At 38.1% G+C, this 22,666-nt stretch overlaps 1 protein-coding gene across 4 annotated transcripts in view; it reads left to right on the top strand.

Moving 5' to 3' along the window:
* The window catches only part of unc5a (unc-5 netrin receptor A), a 197,406-nt gene extending 175,370 nt beyond the window's left edge, over nucleotides 1–22,036 (top strand). For all 4 annotated transcript variants that reach the window (XM_039648920.2, XM_039648918.2, XM_089135014.1 and 1 more), the window contains 4 exons: nucleotides 11,197–11,346; nucleotides 14,622–14,786; nucleotides 15,603–15,781; nucleotides 17,983–22,036. In XM_039648920.2, coding sequence (XP_039504854.1) covers nucleotides 11,197–11,346; nucleotides 14,622–14,786; nucleotides 15,603–15,781; nucleotides 17,983–18,148 — 660 coding nt within the window. In that variant the 3' untranslated portion in view covers nucleotides 18,149–22,036. The remainder of the gene's footprint in view (nucleotides 1–11,196; nucleotides 11,347–14,621; nucleotides 14,787–15,602; nucleotides 15,782–17,982) is intronic.
* The last annotated feature ends 630 nt before the right edge of the window (nucleotides 22,037–22,666 follow it).

The following is a 22,666-nucleotide window of genomic DNA, read 5'->3' as shown; positions in this document are numbered from 1 at the left end:
CAAAGATCACAGCAATTTTACCCGACACCAAGGTCTAAGCTACGCCCTTGCTTCAGGTTGCAGTTTCTGATTGGCTAAGAAATAGATAAACATAGTAATTTTCCCCACATATACAAATAGACTAAAGCATATCTCCATCGATTAGGCAGTTGACACTCTGACCCTGAAGTTAGGCACGTCGTGACCTTCCAGGTCGCAAATTTGGGTTGCTGGGTGTCTTCGGGGTTGGATTTGGCCATGCTTTAACTATAAACAGGAGAGTATTCTCAAAACATCAAAATATGTTCTTTCTCTCAGACTTCTCTCACTTTAGTCTAATTGGAAAGTAAGGCTTTAACAAAGAAAGGGTCCCTTAAACTTCCATGACCCCTGTGACCATAGCTGTCAGAGTACCCTAGAAAAGCAGATGGATGTACTGACATGGTAAAGAAGTCCATAATTCATTTCTGGAAGCTGGGTTTATTTAATACATTTGATATAAAATATTTTATTTGAGAATACATAAAGAACATTTCAGTAATCACACTGGTAACTTGTATAACGAAGCAAAATCTCATGAGCTTAGAGATGTCATTCAACTCGTTTGATATTTAGAAGGAAAAAATATTGATCATTCATTAACATCTTGATTGTCAACCATTTATGTAAATCACTCATCAAATCACTGAAGGATATAGAGATATGCTGAAGAGACAAGGAATTCCAGATTTTCCACTTCAATAGTTTGCCCAAATTTGTCTTCTGTCTCTTAATCGCAGTCCCCTTTTACCCTGCCGAAAGGACCAACTGTGTTGTAGGAATACTTAATTAGTACCTAATTTACCCACCCTCATTGTTGTTTTGTGGAACGTGGAAAAAATAAAATTAGAGGATGATTCAATGCCAATTTAAGAATTGGCATTGAATCAATGCCATCAATGATTGGGATGATTCAATGAATCAATGATTCAATGCCGATTTAAGGATCATGTGCATGTGTACAAAAGATCAGATTTTTTCCATTTAGTAGTACTGCCCTTCGGAAGTTTCAGAAGATACTAGAAGACAAATCAAGTACAATCAAGTACAAATCAAGTACGATCTTCAAAATTCAAGAGGTTTAAACCCTAAATGCTCTAAATGCATCGTGTTTTCTTCTGGAGCACCAGTGAATGTTTGAACCTTTTGTAATGAGTCCCTCAGTTGTCCTCAGAGTGAAAGGATGGATCTCCAAATCACAGTCACTGCCGGAAAAGGTTCAATTATGCAAAAGATGCTGGAAAACCAATGAATTTGCGTGACCTGGAGGATTTTTCTGAAGAACGTTAGGCAGTTTAACTGCTCATGATCATTAACATTTTGCAGATTCTCCAAAGTGTATGTACACTTTTGACCATATATATTCAGTAGTAGGGGTGGCACGGTTCACAAAACCCACGGTTCGGTTTGTATCACGGTTTTAGGGTCACGGTTTTCGGTTCTGTACGGTTCTTGTTATTTTTTCTTTTAATCTTTAACACTCCAGAAATGTACTTCAGCATGTGATATATAGCTTAATTATACACACTTTAGGATACAGTATTAAAAATATATATATTATATTCATGCAATCATGCACAAACTGAATTTGACTCTTTGACTTTAAGCACATTTTGGCACTATCTCAGAGGAAAGCTAGGTGAGATTTAGATACAGCAAGAGAGAAGAAATTGACATGCTTTTTGTTTATTTGGCAAAAAAAGGAGAATGTGTATCACTATCATACAAGAACTTGTGCATTTTTATCACATAAATCTTATTTACACAAAGAAATTAACTTTCATGTATCAACTGCTAACTTTTGTAGCTCTTACCAAAATTCTATCTTTTAAAAGAAAAAGAGAGGAACTCTTAAAACACTGTCTTTTAAATGTCAATATACATGAAACCTCATTGCCTATAGATAATTAAGCTATAGCAATAGCAAAGTCCATAAACATAAAGTGAAATTGAAATTCAACCTCAACACAAAAACAGTATCAACAATGCTTCTATTCCCAAAATGTGAGGGTACTTTTTTCCACTTAAAATTAAAGTGCAGGGTTTGGAAACGTATGACTGAAGCTCTTATCTATACATAAAGTGCCACTGTAGTTAAATTAAAATATCATAACATGAAATCCAAAATGTTCCCACACACCGGACTTATACCATAGACTTATACGACGCTGGCGCATCCTCCAACTCCCTCATCTCTCCCACTTGCCATTTCTCCGCGTGCCGTGACCTGCAGCGCTCCATACTCCACTTTTACTGGCTTGTTTATTAACTTGAACCGGCGCTGCACAGAGCGATCGGTAATGACATCAAATACCGCGAAAGTGATAAATGCATACGGAGCCGACTCGCGCTAGATTGATGTTATTCACCGATCGCTCTGTGCAGCGCCGGTCCAAGTCGAACAAGTTTATGTCGCGCGAAAAGAAAACACACGTCACATACGGGCACGAGGTTACATTGCGCATGCGTCGAACCGTGAGACGCACACGCGCTCCGAACCGAGACAAGCGAACCGAACGGTTCGGGTGTTTTTTCATGTACCGTGCCACCCCTATTCAGTAGTATAAAAAATATCCATATTTATTTTTCTTTCCATCAGCGCATTCAACTGTTTTTCAGTTCCTTCTCACTCTTTTTTCTTTCCTTCTTGCTCCCCTCCTAACAGATCAGGAATAATCAAGAGCTAATGCCAAAGCAGCCTCCCTCGAGGAGCACGTCTGAGCAGACTGTTAAGATTTCATTTGCATGCTTAATTAGCAAATGAAAAGGAGAGACACTCTGGCCGTGGCCCCTGAGCTCCGCTCGGCTCTCACTGTCAAAGTAAGAGGGCCCGTTCCCTGCTCTGCCCACTCCAGTCTCTGAGAGCCTGCCAGAAAGAATGACCTGCCTTACCCAAAGCTGCCCGCTGGGCCCCGGTAGGGTGGGCTGACAGGGGAAAGAGATGCCAGGAATTTGCCCAGTTTGTTTAAAATGAGCTCTTAGCCATGCAGAGACGAGAAGTGCTCCAGCCTATGATGGATGTGAGCACCTCCTCTCCGATTCTCTCCGAAGGGTTCGTGAGAACGCTGACTGTTGTGAAGTGTTGAAGTGGTGATTTGTTGTCCCCCACCCAAACACACTCACACAAACAATTTGTTTTGTTTTTTTTATTTCACACCAGTTGCTGTTCTTTAATGATTGCAGGTGTGGTTGTGTGATATGCTTTTATCCATAGCCAGGGTGTTGAGCTGCTAATATAGATGCTTTTTCAACCCATGATGACCTCCTTTCATACTAACCTTGCCTTTGATCAGGAGTGGGCCTGCTCCAGGGGAACCTTCATGCGTGGACAGACTCAGTCATGCAGTGCTCTCGTGTAGAGCTGCTTTCCATGAAGCGCCCCCCCATTTGCATTTTCACTCCCCTCAAATGCACAGACCGTTGTGGTAAGCCACAGTATCCTGGTAGGACAGGGAGGTTTTTTTTTTTTTTTTTTGCAGGGTGGTTTAGCAGAGAGATGATTGGATTGTTTGCTGATCTTTGTCAGTATGAAAAGAGAGATGATTTTTGTTCCTAAGGCCATGCAAACTATGAAAGTATGTGAATGGAAACGCTTCATGCTAAACCTTGACATATCGATTTTTACATTTAGTTAAAATGCCTGCAGTGTGTACTGTAATTGCAGCACTCTTGAACCAAATTTCTTTGCTTTGCTAAATGAATTAATGTCAAACCATTTTTCTTGTTTTACTTTGCTTTTAAATGTTTAATTGGCTAGATATGTTTCTTGCATATAGTTATAGGCAAATCACAACAAACTTATTTCTTAACCTCCTCATACAGGAATCACTAACAGGGTACAAGAAAAAATTGAGGGTCAAAACGTTTGGGAACAAATGTGCAGAAAGTCTTTCTAGGTCAGCAGTTTAATGTCATTTTATTGTAAAATGTTTTAAACAAGCATAAAATTTAGCATAAAAAGTCTACGGCCAGTTTTCTCTTTCACATCAACTGCTTTTATTACTGTTTTCGTTCACCACGTTGCTGAAAGAATGCATGTAAATGAATGTGTTTGCAATCTTGCAATGCATTGGCCAAGCATTTGTGAAGTCATGTGTAGAGTGTGTTTGTGGTCTAACAGGTGCTTCACCCCCTGAGAACTACATCTGAGTCCATGATTGACTTTCCTTCAAAGATGTGAGACTGATTTATTGTGATGGAATTATTATGCTAATCGTTGCTGATAAACAGAAGAGGATTTCGGAATTAGCATAGTATTAGAAGAGTTGTTCATGACAAAGATGAATTGTTGTTGTGTGTGTGTGTGTGTGTGTGTCTCTTTTTCCACCGTCATCTTGGGTGAATATTAATTGCATTTTGATTGACGCTGATCTACTACATTACTTTTGAAACACAGTAATGCCCCACTGTTACGTACCCTGCAGTTATTAAGGGGAATAGGGAATAACATTAACTGTCGGAGTTTGACTTCGAACCGATGTCAATGCAAGACAATGGGATGGAAGCTCTAAATCAAATCGACAAGTGTTTATTTACAATGAAATAGTGGTAAAATACATAAACTAAAACAACTTGCAAAGAACAAAAAGATACCCAGGCAGGGGAAAAGAAGAAGCGAATTGGGCGGCAATCAAATAAAATAAAATATCAAAACATAACCCTATAACTCATAAACCAGTACTAAAAAGAAAAAGAAGAAAATCTTCAGTATCCAAAGAGACCCTAAAATAAACTATACTCACTAAATCCAAGCAAAAGACAACACAAAACGGCACCAGCCGTAACAGCCACCAATGAATAAGATACCGCTATTTTCGATGGTTGTCACGCTTCCATTGAGCAACAAATACTTTTTCCTTTCTCTAACACTTTTCTGTTCTTTCTTTCTCAGTCATGAGTTTTGCTTGTGCCTAAATCAACATCAATCTTTAATCTCCCAATTAAACCACATTAAAATAATGTCATTGTCTTTAATCACAAGTATGACATTTGGGAGTCAGTGACATTTCAGCAGAGATGCGTTCAATGTGTTTGTGAGTCTTATGGGGCCAATTAGATAAATATTTAATGTACAACGGTCGGTTACAGAAGTGCCTCCACTGCTGGATTTACTGTAGCTGGACATGTCATAACCTTCCTAAAGCTCTGCTAGAGGACCTGTTAGAGACACTTCCTTTAAAGGAGTATCAAGCAAAATGATCGCTCATTTAAAAAATAAATAACTAAGTTTAAGTTTTATAAGCTCAAATGCTCGCCTTGCTCTGTTCTGTGATGCGCGTTCGTGACTCTCCTGTTCGAACTCCTGAAGAAATCTTTTTTCGAGTCATTTGGTTCATTCAACGAACGAAATGAACGAATTGACTCGAGATTTGTTCATTTTGACAGGAGAGTCACGAACGCGCATCACAGAACAGAACAAGGTGAGCATTTGTGCTTATAAAACTTAAACTTTGTTTTTTATTTTTTAAATGAGCGATCGTTTCACTTGATAAGACCCGTATTCATCGTCTGGAATCGTTTAAAGCCCTTTGAACAGTTAAACTGTCTTTTGGACCGTTTGGTGCCCAGTAAAGTGCATTATATGGAGAAAAATCCTGGAACGTTTTCATCAAAAACCTTAATTTCTTTTCGACTGAAGAAAGAAATACATGGACATCTTGGATGGCATGGGGGTGGGTAAATTATCAGCAAAAGTTTTTTATTTTTTTTATTTTATTTTTTTTAAAGTGAACTACTCCTTTAATGTGGTTAGTTATTGACCTCCAACTGTAAACCTGACCTTATTATGCCACCATAGGACTTGACCTTTCAACAAATCACCATTGGCAGTGTATGCAACCACTGCAGAAAGAGCATAAAGATCCAGATTATAGCATCAACATGTTCCGAAGCAAGTTTGAAGCACCAGAAGATGAACATTTGGGGTTCATTGGTTTATCTGACTTGTCACCGGGCAGTGGATTGTAAAATATCCTCTCGTTTCAGAGATGGATGAGCAATGACCTTTGATGCCTCTTTCCAAATGTTGTTCACATTTAATCAAGACCAGTGTGATATTCTCTTCTCCCCCCAGACCTTCCAGACAAGTAGCCAAATGTCTGAGGAGCCACGTCTGGGGTTTTCTATCTGCTGACTGGGCTAGAAACAAATAGAGAGAGAGGGAGGGCAACCGTTCTCATCTTTGACCTTTCGTCTAACGTCTGGACATAATGTGCTTGCGTTCATGCTACAGGGGAGAAACCAAAAATGGTGCACGGCTTTGATCACCGGCGTAACATTTAACAAGACGGTTGGCTTCATTACTTGACAATGCGAGAGGAGACGACAAAAGAAAGCCTCTGTGTTACTGTTGCTCTGATTCGATTCTCATGCTAGTTTGGAAAGCAGCTCGCACATCGCTCGCATTTTTAGTTTTTAATCAGAGAGGAGGCAAGGGAGGAAATGTTTGAGGTGTTGGGTTGGAGAGAGAAAGAGAGAAAAATAACCTCATCACCAGCTGGAGAAAACTCAGACATATGTCTGGATGATTTACATCTGTGAAATGTTTCCCTCCATCACTCAGATCTCTGTTCTGAGTTTTCTGACTTGCTCATCAGCTCAAAAAGTGCAAGGTCTGTTTTCTCACGGCTGAGAAGACGTGGAAGACACCAGGCTGAAATTAGTCAATGACAGTCACTTTGTTAAGCTATTATATTTTTATGCTCCGTGAGACGGTTGAGATTAAGTTGTTAAAGGATGAAAGAAATCTTCAATTACATTTACAACGGATCTATACTGTCATTAATATCAAAACCTTTTTATTTAGTTCACTGATTTAAGATGTTGCGAAACAAACTGTCTCAGTGGTTGTTAATTTATGGCATGCTCATTTTAATTTTATATGGTATGATGGTTATTTCTTGTACCCTATTACTGGCAAGCCAATGGGGACAAAATGGATAGACCACACTCACACTCGGCATTCATGTTTAATATCTTTTTATTTTAATAGCTCTGTGACAGATTTACTTCTAGCATCATTATTACTATGCTCATAACGACCCCTATCAGCAACGACCCGTACAAACCTGTAAATGGTAAACTCGCATATGTACAGTAACATATTTTTTAACCGCACATTCACCTTTTCAGCCACACAAATCACCATAGAAAAAACTTTCACCATTGCAACATTCTAGCAAAAACCCAGAACAGTATAGCAACAGCAACTCATCCTAGCAACCATAGAGCAACGTCTTAGCAACTCTCCAAAAAAATATACAAATTGAACTTTTGACCACTATGGTTCAGTCTTCTGAGAGCTGCATTAAGTGATTTATCTTAATGGAAGTTTGGGTTACCGTTAACTTTGTAAACACATTGCCCTTTTCCCCGAATTGCTTTTAAATGTTCTGTTTGTGCGTTTGGCGGAGGAGCGTTTGTAAAATGTGAGTTGTGGCTGAGCATCTAACCTCCTTCTGTCAAAGACGGCGAGGGGAGATAAACTATATAAGAGTCTCTTGTATTCCCAAATGGAGTGCAGCACTAGTCCGTCAGAGCCCGGCTCAGCACACCACAGGAGCTGTCCAGGCCTACGAGGATGAAGGGTTTGTGGGCTCGTGAGGACTGTGACCATGCTTCCCGTAATCCTGTTATCTGTCTCTCTAAAGCTTACCACTCTTCTGACCCGAAGACACCAGTGTTAAGCTGCCTCTGTCTCCTCTCCATTCCTTTTTTTGTATTATATGGCTCCCTCGCACTCTTTTTCACCCTCTCTTGTTCCGGCTCTTAGTTTTCTAGGAAGCAAGAAAAAGTCAGAGAGTGGTCTTCGTCCTACTTTTTTTTTTCACCTAAAGTCACTGTCAAAAAAATGTTAGTGAAGTATTTTTTTTATATGGCTAAGTCATCACCATCTTTTCTTCATCCATGAGAACTTCACTTTAAAAGTCTCTTTACTAAAAACTACTATGGTGACCAAAAAGGAATGTCCTAAACTTATGTATTTGTTTGTTTGTATTTATTTATTTATTTTTTGAAGGAGAACATGTGGCTTTTCTGGCTATATTGGTGGAAAATAAATCCATTTATTCAGTTTAGTATCAAAAAACAATTTTGTAATTATTTTTGTGTTTTTATATATATATATATATATATATATATATATATATATATATATATATATATATATCTCAATCACTCACCTAAAGGATTATTAGGAACACTTTTTCAATTTCTCATTAATGCACTTCAAATCAACCAATCACATGGCAGTTGCTTCAGTGCATTTAGGGGTTTGGTCCTGGTCAAGACAATCTCCTGAACTCCAAGCTGAATGTCAGAATGGGAAAGAAAGGGGATTTAAGTAATTTTGAGCGTGGCATGGTTTTTGGTGCCAGACGGGCCGGTCTGAGTATTTCACAATCTGCTCAGTTACTGGGATTTTCACGTACAACCAATTCTAGGGTTTACAAAGAATGGTGTGAAAAGGGAAAAACATCCAGTATGCTGCAGTCCTCCTGTGGGCCAAAATGCCTTGCTGATGCTAGAGGTCAGAGGAGAATGGGCCGACTGATTCAAGCTGATAGAAGAGCAACTTTGACTGAAATAACTACTCGTTACAACCGAGCTATGTAGTAAAGCATTTGTGAAGCCACAATACACACAACCTTGAGGCGGATAGGCTACAACAGCAGAAGACCCTACCCACCACTCATCTCCACTACAAATAGGAAAAAGAGGCTACAATTTGCAAGAGCTCACCAAAATTGGACAGTTGAAGACTGGAAAAATGTTGCCTGGTCTGATGAGTCTCGATTTCTGTTGAGACATTCAGATGGTAGAATCAGAATTTGGCGTTAACTGAATGAGAACATGGATCCATCATGTCTTGTTACCACTGTGCAGGCTGGTGGTGGTGGTGTAATGGTGTGGGGGATGTTTACTTGGCACACTTTAGGCCCCTTAGTGCCAATTGGGCATTGTATCATTTCAAATTGGTTTCTTGAACATGACAATAAGTTCACTGTACACAGTCACCAGATCTCAACCCAATAGAGCATCTTTGGGATGTGGTGGAACTGGAGCTTCATTCCCTGGATGTGCACCCCACAAATCTCCATCAACTGCAAGATGCTATCCTATCAATATGGACCAACATTTCTAAAGAATGCTTTCAGCACCTTGTTGACTCAATGCCACGTAGATTTAAGGCAGTTCTGAAGGCGAAAGGGGATCAAACACAGTATTAGTATGGTGTTCCTAATAATCCTTTAGGTGAGTGTGTGTATAAATATAGTATTATTATTATTATCATCTCTTATCTGAATGACTTTTTGTCACCACTTTTTTACAGTACTTCCGTACAAATACAGGATCTATGGTGTATTCTTGTCTCTGAGTATGTTTTTATAAGGGTCTGCTTACCTTCTGTGTGGTTTTTGCAATGACAAAGATTTTTTTTTATTGTTTTAATTAAATTCTGTGACAATTTATTATCAAGACAATGGGGCGTAAACAAGGCCAGTATTCCCTCAGCCTGAGACATATGTTGAAAGCAAACACACAAATGGCAAGCTCAGTTCTTGGCTGGGATGCGGCAGCGGCGGGCCAAGACTGACATGTTTCTGCTCATCATTTTGAGCTGGCCTTGTTAATATACGTAGGGTGGACAGGCTGGACTGTGTCTGCATTGGTATGCATGCTCTTAGTTCTTCATAATGGGATAATTGGCAAGCTCTTCTATGTCTCCCAGTACGAGGCAGCGACAGTAGATGTGCTGATAGGTCAGAATCAGGATCAATGTCTGCAAGTGGTAATTTGCAATGCTAATTTTTGTGTTTTTAAAGATAGAACATAAAATTAGATGCTTGTAGTCTAAATAAAGTGTCTTTTGTCGTGAAGGAGATTCCTCTTCAGATTCTAGTGCACTTAGGGCCATTGACCGACCTAATGGAATGAGATAAACATTGACCTCTAACCTTTTCGGTTAAAATTCACATGAAAGATGACAACGTCTCTATCTTTACTTTGCTTATCGAAAGAGACTGTAGCTTAACTTTCTGGCTCTAATAAATGGTTTAAACTACTTTCACATCTCCCACTTGTGTTCTGTAAAAGATAAAATGGTGGTTTGCACTGGGACAGGGGATAAAGCTTGTGTCTAGAATTTTTAGTTTTAGCTAACTAAAATCAGAAAGATACTTTTGTTCTGGACAAATTCTAAAGCTGAATTGTGACAAACTCAACAAGGTGAGTGAAATTTGATAGATAGATAGTAAGCAGATAATATGCTACTTGTACAGCAAGTCTTGCAAATGAATAATTAACAGGTTCTATTCAATTTTAATTGAAACTGGGCCTGCCGATACTTGGTAAAGAGTGCAGAAAATTGAATCGTTCATGTGCAGATAAAAATCACTGAGATTCTCCATCTTAATTAGAAGCGCTCTCAAACACAATTCATGTGCATCCACATTCACACAGAAAAGAATCAAACATATGGTAATTACCTCACCCCCCATCTCTCTCCTTCATTTGTTGTCTGTTCGTTCAAGTACCTTTCTTTTATTGACACCGCAGCTCGCGTCTCAGGAACACTTCACCTGTTTCGTTTTCCTTTAGTCCTTCCATTTGTGCTGTTTTGTTAGCAAGTATGAGTGTTATGAAAGATCACTATCCTGATTGGGAAGGTCTGCCAGTCCTCTAACCTCGGCGCCCAATTCATCATATTGTTCGCGCTGCGTTTCCTCTGTGCAAGCAGAGGTCTTTGATGGGAGTCTTTCGGCTTTCAGAGACCTCTTCTGCTCTGCGCACTGTTTTAGCATGAGAGATGTGCCCTGAAAAAGAATTGATAGATCAGCCAGGATGTGCGCGGATATTATTACCTAATTCCAGATGGCTATTCTGATGGCAACAAATGGCCTTGCCGTACCAACCCCACTGAGACGAAAACATTAGACGTGCGAGTACAAATTTCTCTTGGCACAGCCGCAGAAATGAAATTAAGCGAATCTTTGATGCACGAACAATGAGCGCTTGACGAATTGCTCAGCCCAGACCTTCATTACTGCAGCACCCTTGGATTTGTAGTGCATTTGCCAGAGTTGCCTTGACCTTGGCATGACATTAAAGGAGCGTAGTGGGAAAGTAACGGGGTTATGAGGGCCGTAGCCTGACCGACTGTGCCGTGTTGCTCCACAGGAGGTGATGCAGATGGAAAGACAGCTGGGAGGTCGGCTGATTGACGAGCCTCACGTCCTGCTCTTCAAAGACAGCTACCACAACCTCCGCCTCTCGATTCACGACATGCCACAGGCGCACTGGAGGAGCAAACTACTCGCCGGCTATCAGGTGGGTTTCTAAAATCTGTTATCGGTTACTCAAAGACTTTGGTCAAATTTCAAAATGCAAATAAAGATATATTTAATGAAACCTGATAGGTTCCTGTCTGTCTATTCGGAAGTCCAGGTACAATCAAAACATAGAACTAAAAAGGGTTTTGTATACACCTGGTATTGGATGCGTTGTGATTGATCGGATCACAAGTGGGCGAACGCTAAATACAGGTGTAAATAGGGTCTAAAACGTTTTGAGCTTGTCCACTTTCGACCACTTCCAGAGTCGAAAACATTTGACTGTATTGCTTTCAAAGTGTAGACGCTCATGTGGTCAAATGTGTTCAAACAGCCATAAGAGACGTCTACTCTCTGCCTACTGACCTAATGTAATATTATTGGAAGCGCTCTAGCCAGACGGGATTTAAACTTTGTCGGCTGTAGACCCAAATTTGAAGACGAAAAACGTACCAAGCACAATGTTCTCTAGCCATTCCTGATTTGTAACATACACTCATGCCGTTTGGGCATGAGCTGCTGCTCTGTATGTTTTTCCTTCATCTCCAGTCACGTTCATATGTAAATTGCACAAGCTTATTTCGTCCATTAGATAAAAAAAAGCCCTTACATTTACGCGAGAAATCGAAAGTGGGTCGAAAGTGGGCAAAAAAAGAGAGTAAAGCACCAGTTGTAAACAGGAATGTGTTTCCCTCGTCTACTTGTGATCTTATCGACCAAAACACATCTTAAGACCAGGTGTACCTGGACTTTTAGTGGAGGGACAGAAACCTTTCAGGTTTCATTAAAAATATTTGAATTTGTGTTTCGAAGGACTTATGGATTTTGAACAACATGAGGGTGAGTAAATGATGAGAGAATTTTTGATGGCGTGAGTGTATTTATTGTTATTGCTCCTAGTTGGGGTTAGGGTTTTATCAAAACCCTATAAATTAAATATTAAATATAAAAGAAAATGCCTTGAACATGATAAACAGGCAAATAAATTGCATACATATTTAAGAATCAATCAGTCCTAGTCCCAGCAACCTACATCCATGCAGAACATTTAAGAAACCACGTAGCAACCACCCCAATTGTTCTGGCATTATGAGCAGAGTTTTCCCTCTATTTGTATCTGTTTGCATCTTTAACATGTACTGCAACTGTTATTGTTTGTTTGTTTTTTTCTCTGCTGTCTTTTCAAACTTAGAATCAGAGTTAGTTAGCCAAGTTATTTTTCTTGGGGGCAAATTGTAAGGGCTTGTGTGCTCTGTGGCCGCTCTGAGCTTTCTAACAGTGTGTGTGATCTGGTATGTCCTCTGGATTGCTGTAATTGGAAATTTCTTTGGTTTCGCCTCATTAGAGTATTTCTGAACGTGCGGGGATGCTAAAGAAGCCCATTAAAGGGTGAATTGGCGAGCAGGGACCTTAGAACGTCTGCTCTTAATAACATGCACGGCCTTGGCTACGAGTTAACGGCTTCCTGGGTAAAGAAGGATCGAGAGCGGTGCAGTTTTCTCATATGTCTTCCTCAACACTCTGCCCATCTCAGGACTCTTTCCCAGTGGAGGAAATTAAATATAGACCAATATGTAAATGCTCAAGGCTGCAGCACCTGATTTGTCTTGTGTTTCCCTTCCTGGATCCATGTATGCATGGGCCTCGGAGGAGCGTCTCTGCATTCTGGAGGAATCTTGGCGTAAAAAGCTCCTCCGAGGATTTAAAGATGCCAGCTAACAGTGTTACAGCACAAATGTGCATAGAGGAAACATTTTCTCACCTGAACATCCCCTATTTTTTTTTTAAACGAGTGCTTTGCTCGGCTTGGTTTCTCCACACACGTTTCAGTCTGTGTAACAGCTCCCCCATTAGAATAAACTGAGGTACTGCATATTCTCTGATAACACTGGTTTTTATTGATTTGCTGTTTGATTGGTTCATGATTGATGTGCAGTCTTAAATAGCATGTGCTTATCTTTGTTTTTGTGTCGCTCTGCACTACTAATAAGACAATGTGAGACAAAGAGCGTATTATAAAGCTAAATATTTAGTTAAATCAGACACTCTGAATGTGCTTTATTTGACAGGCAATGTATTGTTATAATACATAATCTTATTTTATTTGACTGTGGATATCTGCTCTATCTACTAAATTGTGCTCGTTCCTAAATTAAATCCAAATCCCCTGTTGTGAACAATTCACTTTTAAGGACGTTGTCAGAGACAAAAAAAAACAATGTTTTCTGCTCTGTTTGAAAATGTTGACTACAATAGATTTAGAAAAGCTTTCATAGACTCACACCGGCAGCCACTGCATCGTAAATCACCAGGTGCTTTTTTCTTTTGTCTGTCTTTTACTGACCGTCAAATTCAGCTGGATCTATTGTTTGCGAGTACAGAACTTTTAATGAAGCGGATGCTGTGTATTATCTACCGAGTGACAGAATTGTTCTTGTAAGTTTAATAATGTCTGATGCAAAGTTTGCCAAAGGTTGCCAAAATCAGGGAACTTTTCCATACTACTTGTGTTGCGAAAATCGAATGGCATCTTACTACGGAACTGAAATGAAGCAGTGCATAATAAGCTATTCATTTTAATTTCATCATTTGAAACTCTATAACTGCTGGTTTTATATCGTCTGTTTATTTTTTGGGGAAAAAAAAATAATTAAAAAAAAATATATATATAAATATTTTATATGTGTTATATAAATAAATACTTTTTTTAGCTATTATATATATATATATACATATATATCGTCAGCAATGATGCACATGCAAATTTGAATGATTTGGCCAGTTTATTAAAGGCTTTTTATATATAAATATTTTATATGTGTTATATAAATAAATACTTTTTTTAGCTATTATATATATATATATATATATACATATATATCGTCAGCAATGATGCACATGCAAATTTGAATGATTTGGCCAGTTTATTAAAGGCTTTTTATGCCTAACCATGTGAGTGCTTTGGAATTGTTGTTGTTTCATCTGATATGTACCTCTCATGTATCCAAAGACCACCAGTGGCTACATGTTTACACCCCTGTAGCAAACTGACAGACAGAAAGACAGACAGACAGACAGAAAAAAGAGAGAGAGAGGAGTACACTAAAACACATTTTTTTTTTAAATAATTTGAGCTAAATAATAAAAATTGATGATACCATTATTGTTAGATTTGAATGCTTTTTTTAAATTATTTTGACAGTTTTGACGATACTGGGAGTAGATTTCAGAAAGGATAAGTTATTATGGGCAATATGCTTTTTTTCCCTTTAGGAGATCCCATTCTACCACATCTGGAGCGGGTCTCAGCGGACCCTGCACTGCACCTTCACACTGGAGAGACAGAGCCTGAACACCTGTGATCTCACCTGCACGCTGTGTGTGTGGCAGGTCGAAGGAGAGGGGCAGAGCTTTACACTGGACTTCAACATCTCAAAGGTAACACTGATATAGCAGTACAGACTGCACTATTACCACACTATAAAGCTGCTATATGAGATTATAAATTAATTGGCACTGTATTATGTGGACACCAACTACCATAGTGGCCAAAAGTGAATTCTGGCGATATTTTTTTTTTTTTTTTTTTTTTTTTTTGCAAAAACATTTTGTCAGATAAATACCTTAATGTTTTGTTGTTCCCTCATATTTAAAAAAAAGAATACTTTTTTTTTTTTCATAAAGTTTTGATGGTTAATTCAAACTTTTGGCCACTACTGTAGTGCATTTAGAATTGAATTGATTAGAAATGAAATCAACTTTCATTTCAAACCAGGGAACTGAGGAGCCAAGTAGTTAGTTGACATGTAGGTGCAACCTATCCTTTAGTCAACAGAATGTATAAATGAATGTATGGGGTGGTGATGGCACAGTGGATAAGACACATGCCTTTGGTGTGAGAGACCCGCGTTCGAATCCACTGTGAGACACCAATGTGTCCCTGAGCAAGACACTTAACCCCTAGTTGCTCCAGAGGCGTGCGACCTCTGACATATATATCAATTGTAAGTCGCTTTGGATAAATAAATATAGAATAATATAATATAATTCAAATGTCTAAAGACGAACATTCAAATAAAGTGTAATCTTGAGCTGTAGTCTACACACATGCATATTTTAACCATGTCTCAAACCCCTTTTTAAACATCTGATTTTATTAAACGATTCTCCTGTAAAAGACCATATATCTTCAGATAAAAATCCCTGTACAGTTAGAAAGAGTAACACGTGAGGTTAAACTGTTCTTGACTCCAGGACATCAGACCACTGGACTCTGATTTCCTGTTAATGGACAACTCCACCCCTGCCCTGGCTGGTCCGAGCGCATTCCAGATCCCTTACCTTATCCGACAGAAGATCTGCAGCAGTCTGGACACCCCCTGTCCCAACGGAGCAGACTGGAGACTACTGGCCCAGAGACTGAAGCTTGACAGGTACATGTAGGACCTCTTAGCATCTCTAAGATCGGGAACGGATGCTGTTTAACAAAATCTTAGGATTCACAGGAAATTGCAAGGCTGTGATTTAATTAGTGTCCAATTGAACTTCCTCCAGGTAATGGAACATAATGGGCAGACTTCATTTGTCCAATAATGTTTACTTGCTCCAATTAATTACAATTTGAAGTGTTGTGGTGTGTTTAATTAGCACACTAGCTAAAAACGATCAATTTTCATTTACTTAGTTAAGGAAAAGCGCAGAATCCACGCAGGCTGAAATGTTCGTAATGTTGTTGTTTTACTCAAGACCCTGTCCTCAGAAAATGTTTCAGGACTTGAAAGCATCACTACTAGTGAATGCAACCCCCCGACTGTAAACCTTTTCTCGCTGAGAACAGACCGCATACAGAAAACAACACTTAAAGCCCCAGGCATTTGAGGTCCAGAAAAAGGCCGTTAGATCGAACAACCCACTCCAGCTTCCTTCGGGAGATGCATCTCGCAACATCTAATACGCTGCAAAAAGGGGTTGCTTTGTTCTTATTGATTAGCTTTGATCCGAAAGGTTCAGCCTGGTCAATGGAAAAGGTCACATGCAACCTGGGTTTTACCCTTTTAGAGGACTGAGACTCACAGAGGATAATTCATCAAATGAAAATGCTGGCCTGCTTCAGTTCAGGAGTTAACAAAGCATGTGTTCTGATGAACCGAGCATTTGCTCATTGGTTTAGTATATCTGAATGGAGAGGGGAGGAAAATATTGTTTTATATTCCTCTGTGGAATTGCTATGTCCTGCTCATGTGTCTTCCTGGACCAGTGCACATAGACGTTCTACTCTCGCTTGGAGTGACAATGAGGCTGATATATTAGTTTACAAAGCAAGAGAAGCTTTTTGTGTTATTTCAGGGAATAATAACTAATGACTCCCCTGAAATCCTGATCTGCACTGCATTTCTAATTTAGTTTCTATTATATCTCGTTATAAAGGCAAAATAGAGGGCTAGCTGAGTGAATCCCACAAAGAAATGTCCAGGTCACATAATTAATTATTGTGGGTGTGTTTCGGGTTTTGACAAAAGGTCCCTATAAGGGAAAACTCTTCATAAATCATATTAAGTGATGTTTTTTCGAAAGTGTGGAAAGTTTTCTGTAGTGATGGGGATAGAACATAGAGTTACAGTTTAGAATACACAGCCTATTAATAACAATGTTTTTCATTGTGTGCGTTTAATTTGGATATTCAGTTTAGTACAACAAATGCTATCCTGCTTACAGTTGTACTTTACAGTTTAAATAATATTAATATTTATTGATTTATTTTGCTCCATTGCAATGAGTTTTTTTAATGCATGAACTAACATGAATTAACAATGAGCAATACATTTGTTATAGTGTTTATTAATCTGTTAAAATTAGTGAATATAAATACAATTGTTCAACATGTCTATAGAATAATATTACCATATACATTTGAATTGAATAATGTATTATTAAATGTTAAAATTAACACTAAGCAATATTAATTACTGCTTTAGAAGAATTTTCATTGTTAGGTCATGTTAACTAATGCAATTAACTAATGTTAACTAATGGAACCTTATTGTGAAGTGTTACCTTTTCCCCCAATTATTGGTTGGTATAAGTATGCTAAATGCTTATAGGGATAGTTCACTTTGAAATTAATTTTTGATATGTTTTAGCTTACCTCAAGGGCATCCAAGATGTAGGTGTCTTTGTTTCCACAGTATTTTCAATTTTGATTTTTTTAGGTCAAACCGTTCTTATCTGTCAGTCATATAATGCAGGTCTATGGTCACCACCTCAAAGAGCGTGCACAGAGAAGTCCAAATTAAACATGATTTAAATGTAAATGTAAGTACACATTGATGGCCTAAGACACAAAACGAGGAGTTTGTGTGAGAAAATGAACAGTATTTATAACGTTTTTATCTCTTGTAACCACAGCCACGGCCAAGTGATCTTCGTGGCTGTGGTTACAAGAGGTAAAAACGATATAAATACTGTTCGTTTTCTCACACAAACTGCTCGTTTCTTGTCTTAGGCCATCAATGTGTACTTACATTTACGAGTCATTAAAACATGGAAGTCGAAAATGAACTGCAACACGTTTTATACAACACCTATCACTGCAGTAAGATTCTGACATTTCCTTTGCTCTGTTTTCCTCCCCCAGGCACATGAGTTTCCTTGCATCTAAAGTGAGCCCCACCTCAGTGATTCTGGACTTATGGGAGACCCAACACTTCCACAGCGGAAATCTCAATCAGCTTGCTGCTGTGATGGCTGAGATTGGCAAGCAGGAGGCCATGATATTCCTGGTGTCAGACGGGGAGTGCTGACACATTAAAACTGGAGCCGAGCAGCCGTCTCTGAGTGATGGGGTGGGGGGAAGGACGCGACCCTCTGCCCGCCCCACCCGAGATGAGAAACAAATCAAAGAACAGGGTTTACCCAACTATATGAGGCCACTTCCCCAGTGAATAGGGAATCAAATAATAAAAAAAAATAACATAACATAAAACAAAACAAAATAAGACCAGGCTCTGGAGGAACCTGGCAGGGCTTTTTAGATGTACTGTGACTGAGACAAATGCCCCTTTCTCAGAACAAAAATCCATTTGTTTTGAAAATAATGGTGTATAGAAACTCCCAGATACTATGATTCTGGTCCTGCCCTCAATCACTGACCAATATGTACTTTCTAACCACATTTGTGTTAGGCAGATTGATATATTGATATCAGACTGGGAACTAAAACGAATCGTTTTGAAAGATATCAAGTGGAAAATATAGGCAAGGTGAATATTTTGCGGACTTGTTCAGATTTGTGACATGCATTTTGTAAATGTGTACCATTTAGCAATATGCAAGCACACATATCGAAGACAATTTCCTTTGGCCGACTCGTTTCTTACCTCACAAAGCATTTAAAAATTGAGCGTTTGCTAAATTTCAGGTTAAAAACATCAACAAAGCGAAACGTTTTTGGTAAGAGCCATCACTTGTTCCTCTGCCCATGTGCACTTAACATGTCTGTTCGACTTCATGAAGCCATAAAGTCCAAAATTCACCTCAATGAAACGATATGTATGTTCTGATCCGGGTGGATAATCCGTACATAAGCACAGGATGCTGTGGATGTTTAGCTGCTGAAGAAAAGACATCCGGGATGGGTGATCAGGGACCTCAAACGTTCACAACGGTTTTGAAAAAGTTCACGTTTGTTGTCGTTTTCAACAGACTTTTGAGATCAGATCGTCTGCAAAGCATTTTTTCATGTCAATGAAAGCCCTTCAAGTCTAGAATGATGGAATCTTTTGAATTTATATTCGCCGTTTATAAAGGAGGAAGAACAAAAGTTCCCAGTTGAAAAGGTTTTCTTCTTTTATAAACAGAAAAATGCAATACTAACCAAATGTTTCATTTGCTATTCTCCTTCATATTTAATGAGTCTATGTTTCTCTGAAAGCCATGTTGGCTTCCGGGAAAATTCTTATTCGTAGGAGAAAGAATATTTTCATCAACCCCTAAAAAGCAAGTGTTCCATCCAAGAACACTCTTTTCTAAATTCCTGTCGAACGGCAACACGTCTCAGCCCCGCGTTTGGCGCCATGAATGTGCATTACACAGTTTGAAGATTGTCCGATTATTATTATTTTTTTGAATGTGAGTATTTCATTCCAAATGGAGGATTTGTGAGAAACTCTGGATCACAAATTGTCGGCTTTCTTTTTGAGCAGTAATAACGGCCACGTCTGAAGAGATGATTGGAGGAGCCCGGCACATTCTCTCCACAACAAGGCCTGTTTCACTCAGCTAACAGAACTCAAGTTAAATGCCATATTGTGCAAATTATGGGTTTTTGTTTCATGTTTTCCCTTGGCGGTTTTTCGTAAATCAATTAACCAGTCAGCTATTTCTCTCTCTTTCCCTTTTTTAAAATCTATGAAAGTCTTGTATATAAGTACTTTTCATATGACGCATCTCTGCGCAACCAAAGTGTAAGAGCCATCTGGGCATTTCTTTCATATCTATGCCGACTGTGTTTTTTTTTTTTTTTCTCTGAGTACAAGTAACATTCCTATGGAAGCTTGTTTCCGCCACAGAATGGAAAATAAAAAAAAAGTAATTGTGACTTTTTATCTCACAATTCTGACTTTTTTTCTCACAATTGCGTGTTTACATCTCGCAATTCTGTCTTTATTTCTCACAATTACGAGATGTAAAGTCAGAATTGCGAGATATAAAGTCAGAATTGCGAGGTATAAAGTCAGAATTGCGTGTTATAAAGTCACAATTGCGTTATATAACGTCACAATTGCGTGTTATAAAGTTAGAATTACGAGATATAAAGTCAGAATTGCGTGATATAAAGTCACAATTGTGAGATATAAAGTCAGAATTGCATGATAAAGTCACAATTGTGAGATATACAGTAAAGTCGCAATTGCATGATATAAAGTGGCAATTGTGTTATAAAGTCAGAATTACGAGATATAAAGTCAGAATTGCGTGATATAGTCAGAATTGCGAGATATAAAGTCGCAATTATAAAGTCAGAATTGTGAGATATAAAGTAAGAATTGCTACTGTAGATATAACGTTGCAATTGCGTGTCAGAATTGTGAGATTTAAACTATTCTGAGAGGGAAAAAGTTAGTCTTTTTTCCCCCTTAGAATTGGCCTGATAAGTCGCAATTAATTCCAAGTTTATATCTCACAATTCTGAGAAAAGATGTCAGAATTTCGACATATAAACTCACAATTATGTTTTATAAAGTCAGATTTGCGAGATGTAAACTTCCATTTGTGAGAAAAAAAGTCAGAATTGTGAGAGAAAAAGTCACACTTCTGTCTTTTTCTCAGAATTGCGACTTTATATCACGCAATTCTGACTTTATATCTCGCAATTCTGACTTTATAACACGCAATTGCGACTATATCTCGCAATTCTGACTTTATTTCTCACAATTCTGACTTCATATCTCGCAATTGTGAGATAAAAAGTCGCAATTATTTAAAAAAAAAATTGTTTTATTCAGTGGCGGAAACAAGCTTCCATACATTCCTATTTTCAACACACTTACCTATTTTTCTTTCGATATCTCATGCTAACTTTTCATTTTTGAGCATTTCACTGGTAAAACAATTTAAATATTTAATACAGCACTTTGTAAAGTAATTGTAAATGATATTTTAATAACATGCCAAAAAAGACAAGACAACTGACGTAACATTTGTCAAAGTATAACCTGTGAAGTGTTTGCCTACTGTTCATTGGTTATATAGCACTGAGTTCATTCTTTCTGCAGTGTTTGAGGTTTAGACTGTTTTCGCCATGAGTTTGTTCACCGCTGTTTTGTTTCATCCTGAGGCTGTTGGTTTATGGGTAATCGATTCTTAGATTCCTACGAACTCTACGTCATGAGAAAATACGGAAAATTATACTTCTGTCAGATTATTTAGACAAGGATTTGGTGTAAAAATGGTCAGATTCCTAACGCTCAGGTTTACAAAAAGTTCAGTTGAACGGGCATGTTGAGCATTTCTAAGCATCCTTTACAGAGTGCGCAACAAAATGAGTTTCTCATTGATGTCGATACTTCTCAATGACAAAAATCATTCCAGCATTCACAAAGCAGAAGTCCTCTACTAACACTGAATAAAGCCGATGCCGTGATATTCACTAAAAGAACCACCGATCTCTTTTCATGACTGTACATTTTGTCAGCCTCATTCATAGCTTTTTCTGTGTAAATGAATGTGTGTGTGCTATTTCTTTCCACTGAGTTTCTTTTTGAACTGAGAAACGTAGAATTGTGTACCTGTGAATGTTCTTCAATTCGATTTCTTAATTCAATGTTCCTTGCCTTTCTGCAAGTCAGAATGCTGTATTTATTACATGCCACAGCGCTTATGCAATTGTACAATTCTTTTCTATTATTATTTTTCTTTTTTTTTTTTTTTTGGTAAAGTTCCGTTTCATTTTTTCTTGTCGATGTAAATTGTCGTCGATGATTTTGTGGTAATGGGAAACCCTCGTCTACAGAAGGTTTCCTGTACTTTTTGGACATATGGATTTGTGGGTAGAATTTCGGAAATTCGTTTCTAAGTGCTTTCAAGTATTTACTTGGCCTTATGTATATATCTCTCTCTATGAAATTTCAGAAAAGGTATGTATAGTAATTGAATCTAAAATGGATGTAAATAAATTATATATTGTTAAAGTTGAGTCGAGTGATTTCTGCTAGGCACCCTCTTCAGTTTAACCCTAAAACCGTATTCGGGACAAATGTGGGCAAAATAGTTTTGATTTATTTAAAAAAAAAAATACTTCCCTTGATCTGAGCGGTACAAGACTTGGCTACTTTTCCTAAGTTTGCCACCTGAACACACAATTTTTTTGACTCAATTCTACAATCTTAATTGGGTGAAAAAAAAACCTCCTTAATCTTGTATTTTGGTCAAAAATGGTCACCCATAGAAATGAATGGGGAAAACTGTAATTTAGAGCATTCTAAAATAAGCTAAAATAAGACAGCAAAGTCACTTCATCTTTAGGTTTTAGCTCTAAGACCTTATTGGAATGATATTTTAATGTAGTTTTTTTTTATTTATTTTTTTAAATATAACATAAGAATAAGCATAATTTACATAAAAAATATGGTATTTTTGAAGTAAATGAATTCAAAAATACCCCCAAAATAAAAAAAAAACACCATAAATGGATAGACAAAACTTTATCGAAGACAGTGAAATAACATTTATAATAAATAAAAATTAGGATCACACCTGCGTCCTTTGTGCCCACATTTGTCCACAATTACAGGATTAAGGTATAAAGTAAATATGGTTTG

Source organism: Pimephales promelas, chromosome 9 (assembly GCF_988280905.1).
Source record: "Pimephales promelas chromosome 9, fPimPro1.hap1.1, whole genome shotgun sequence".
NCBI lineage: Eukaryota > Metazoa > Chordata > Actinopteri > Cypriniformes > Leuciscidae > Pimephales > Pimephales promelas.
The sequence above is the reverse complement of the archived record's forward strand: the minus strand, read 5'-3'. Positions and strand labels throughout refer to the sequence as shown.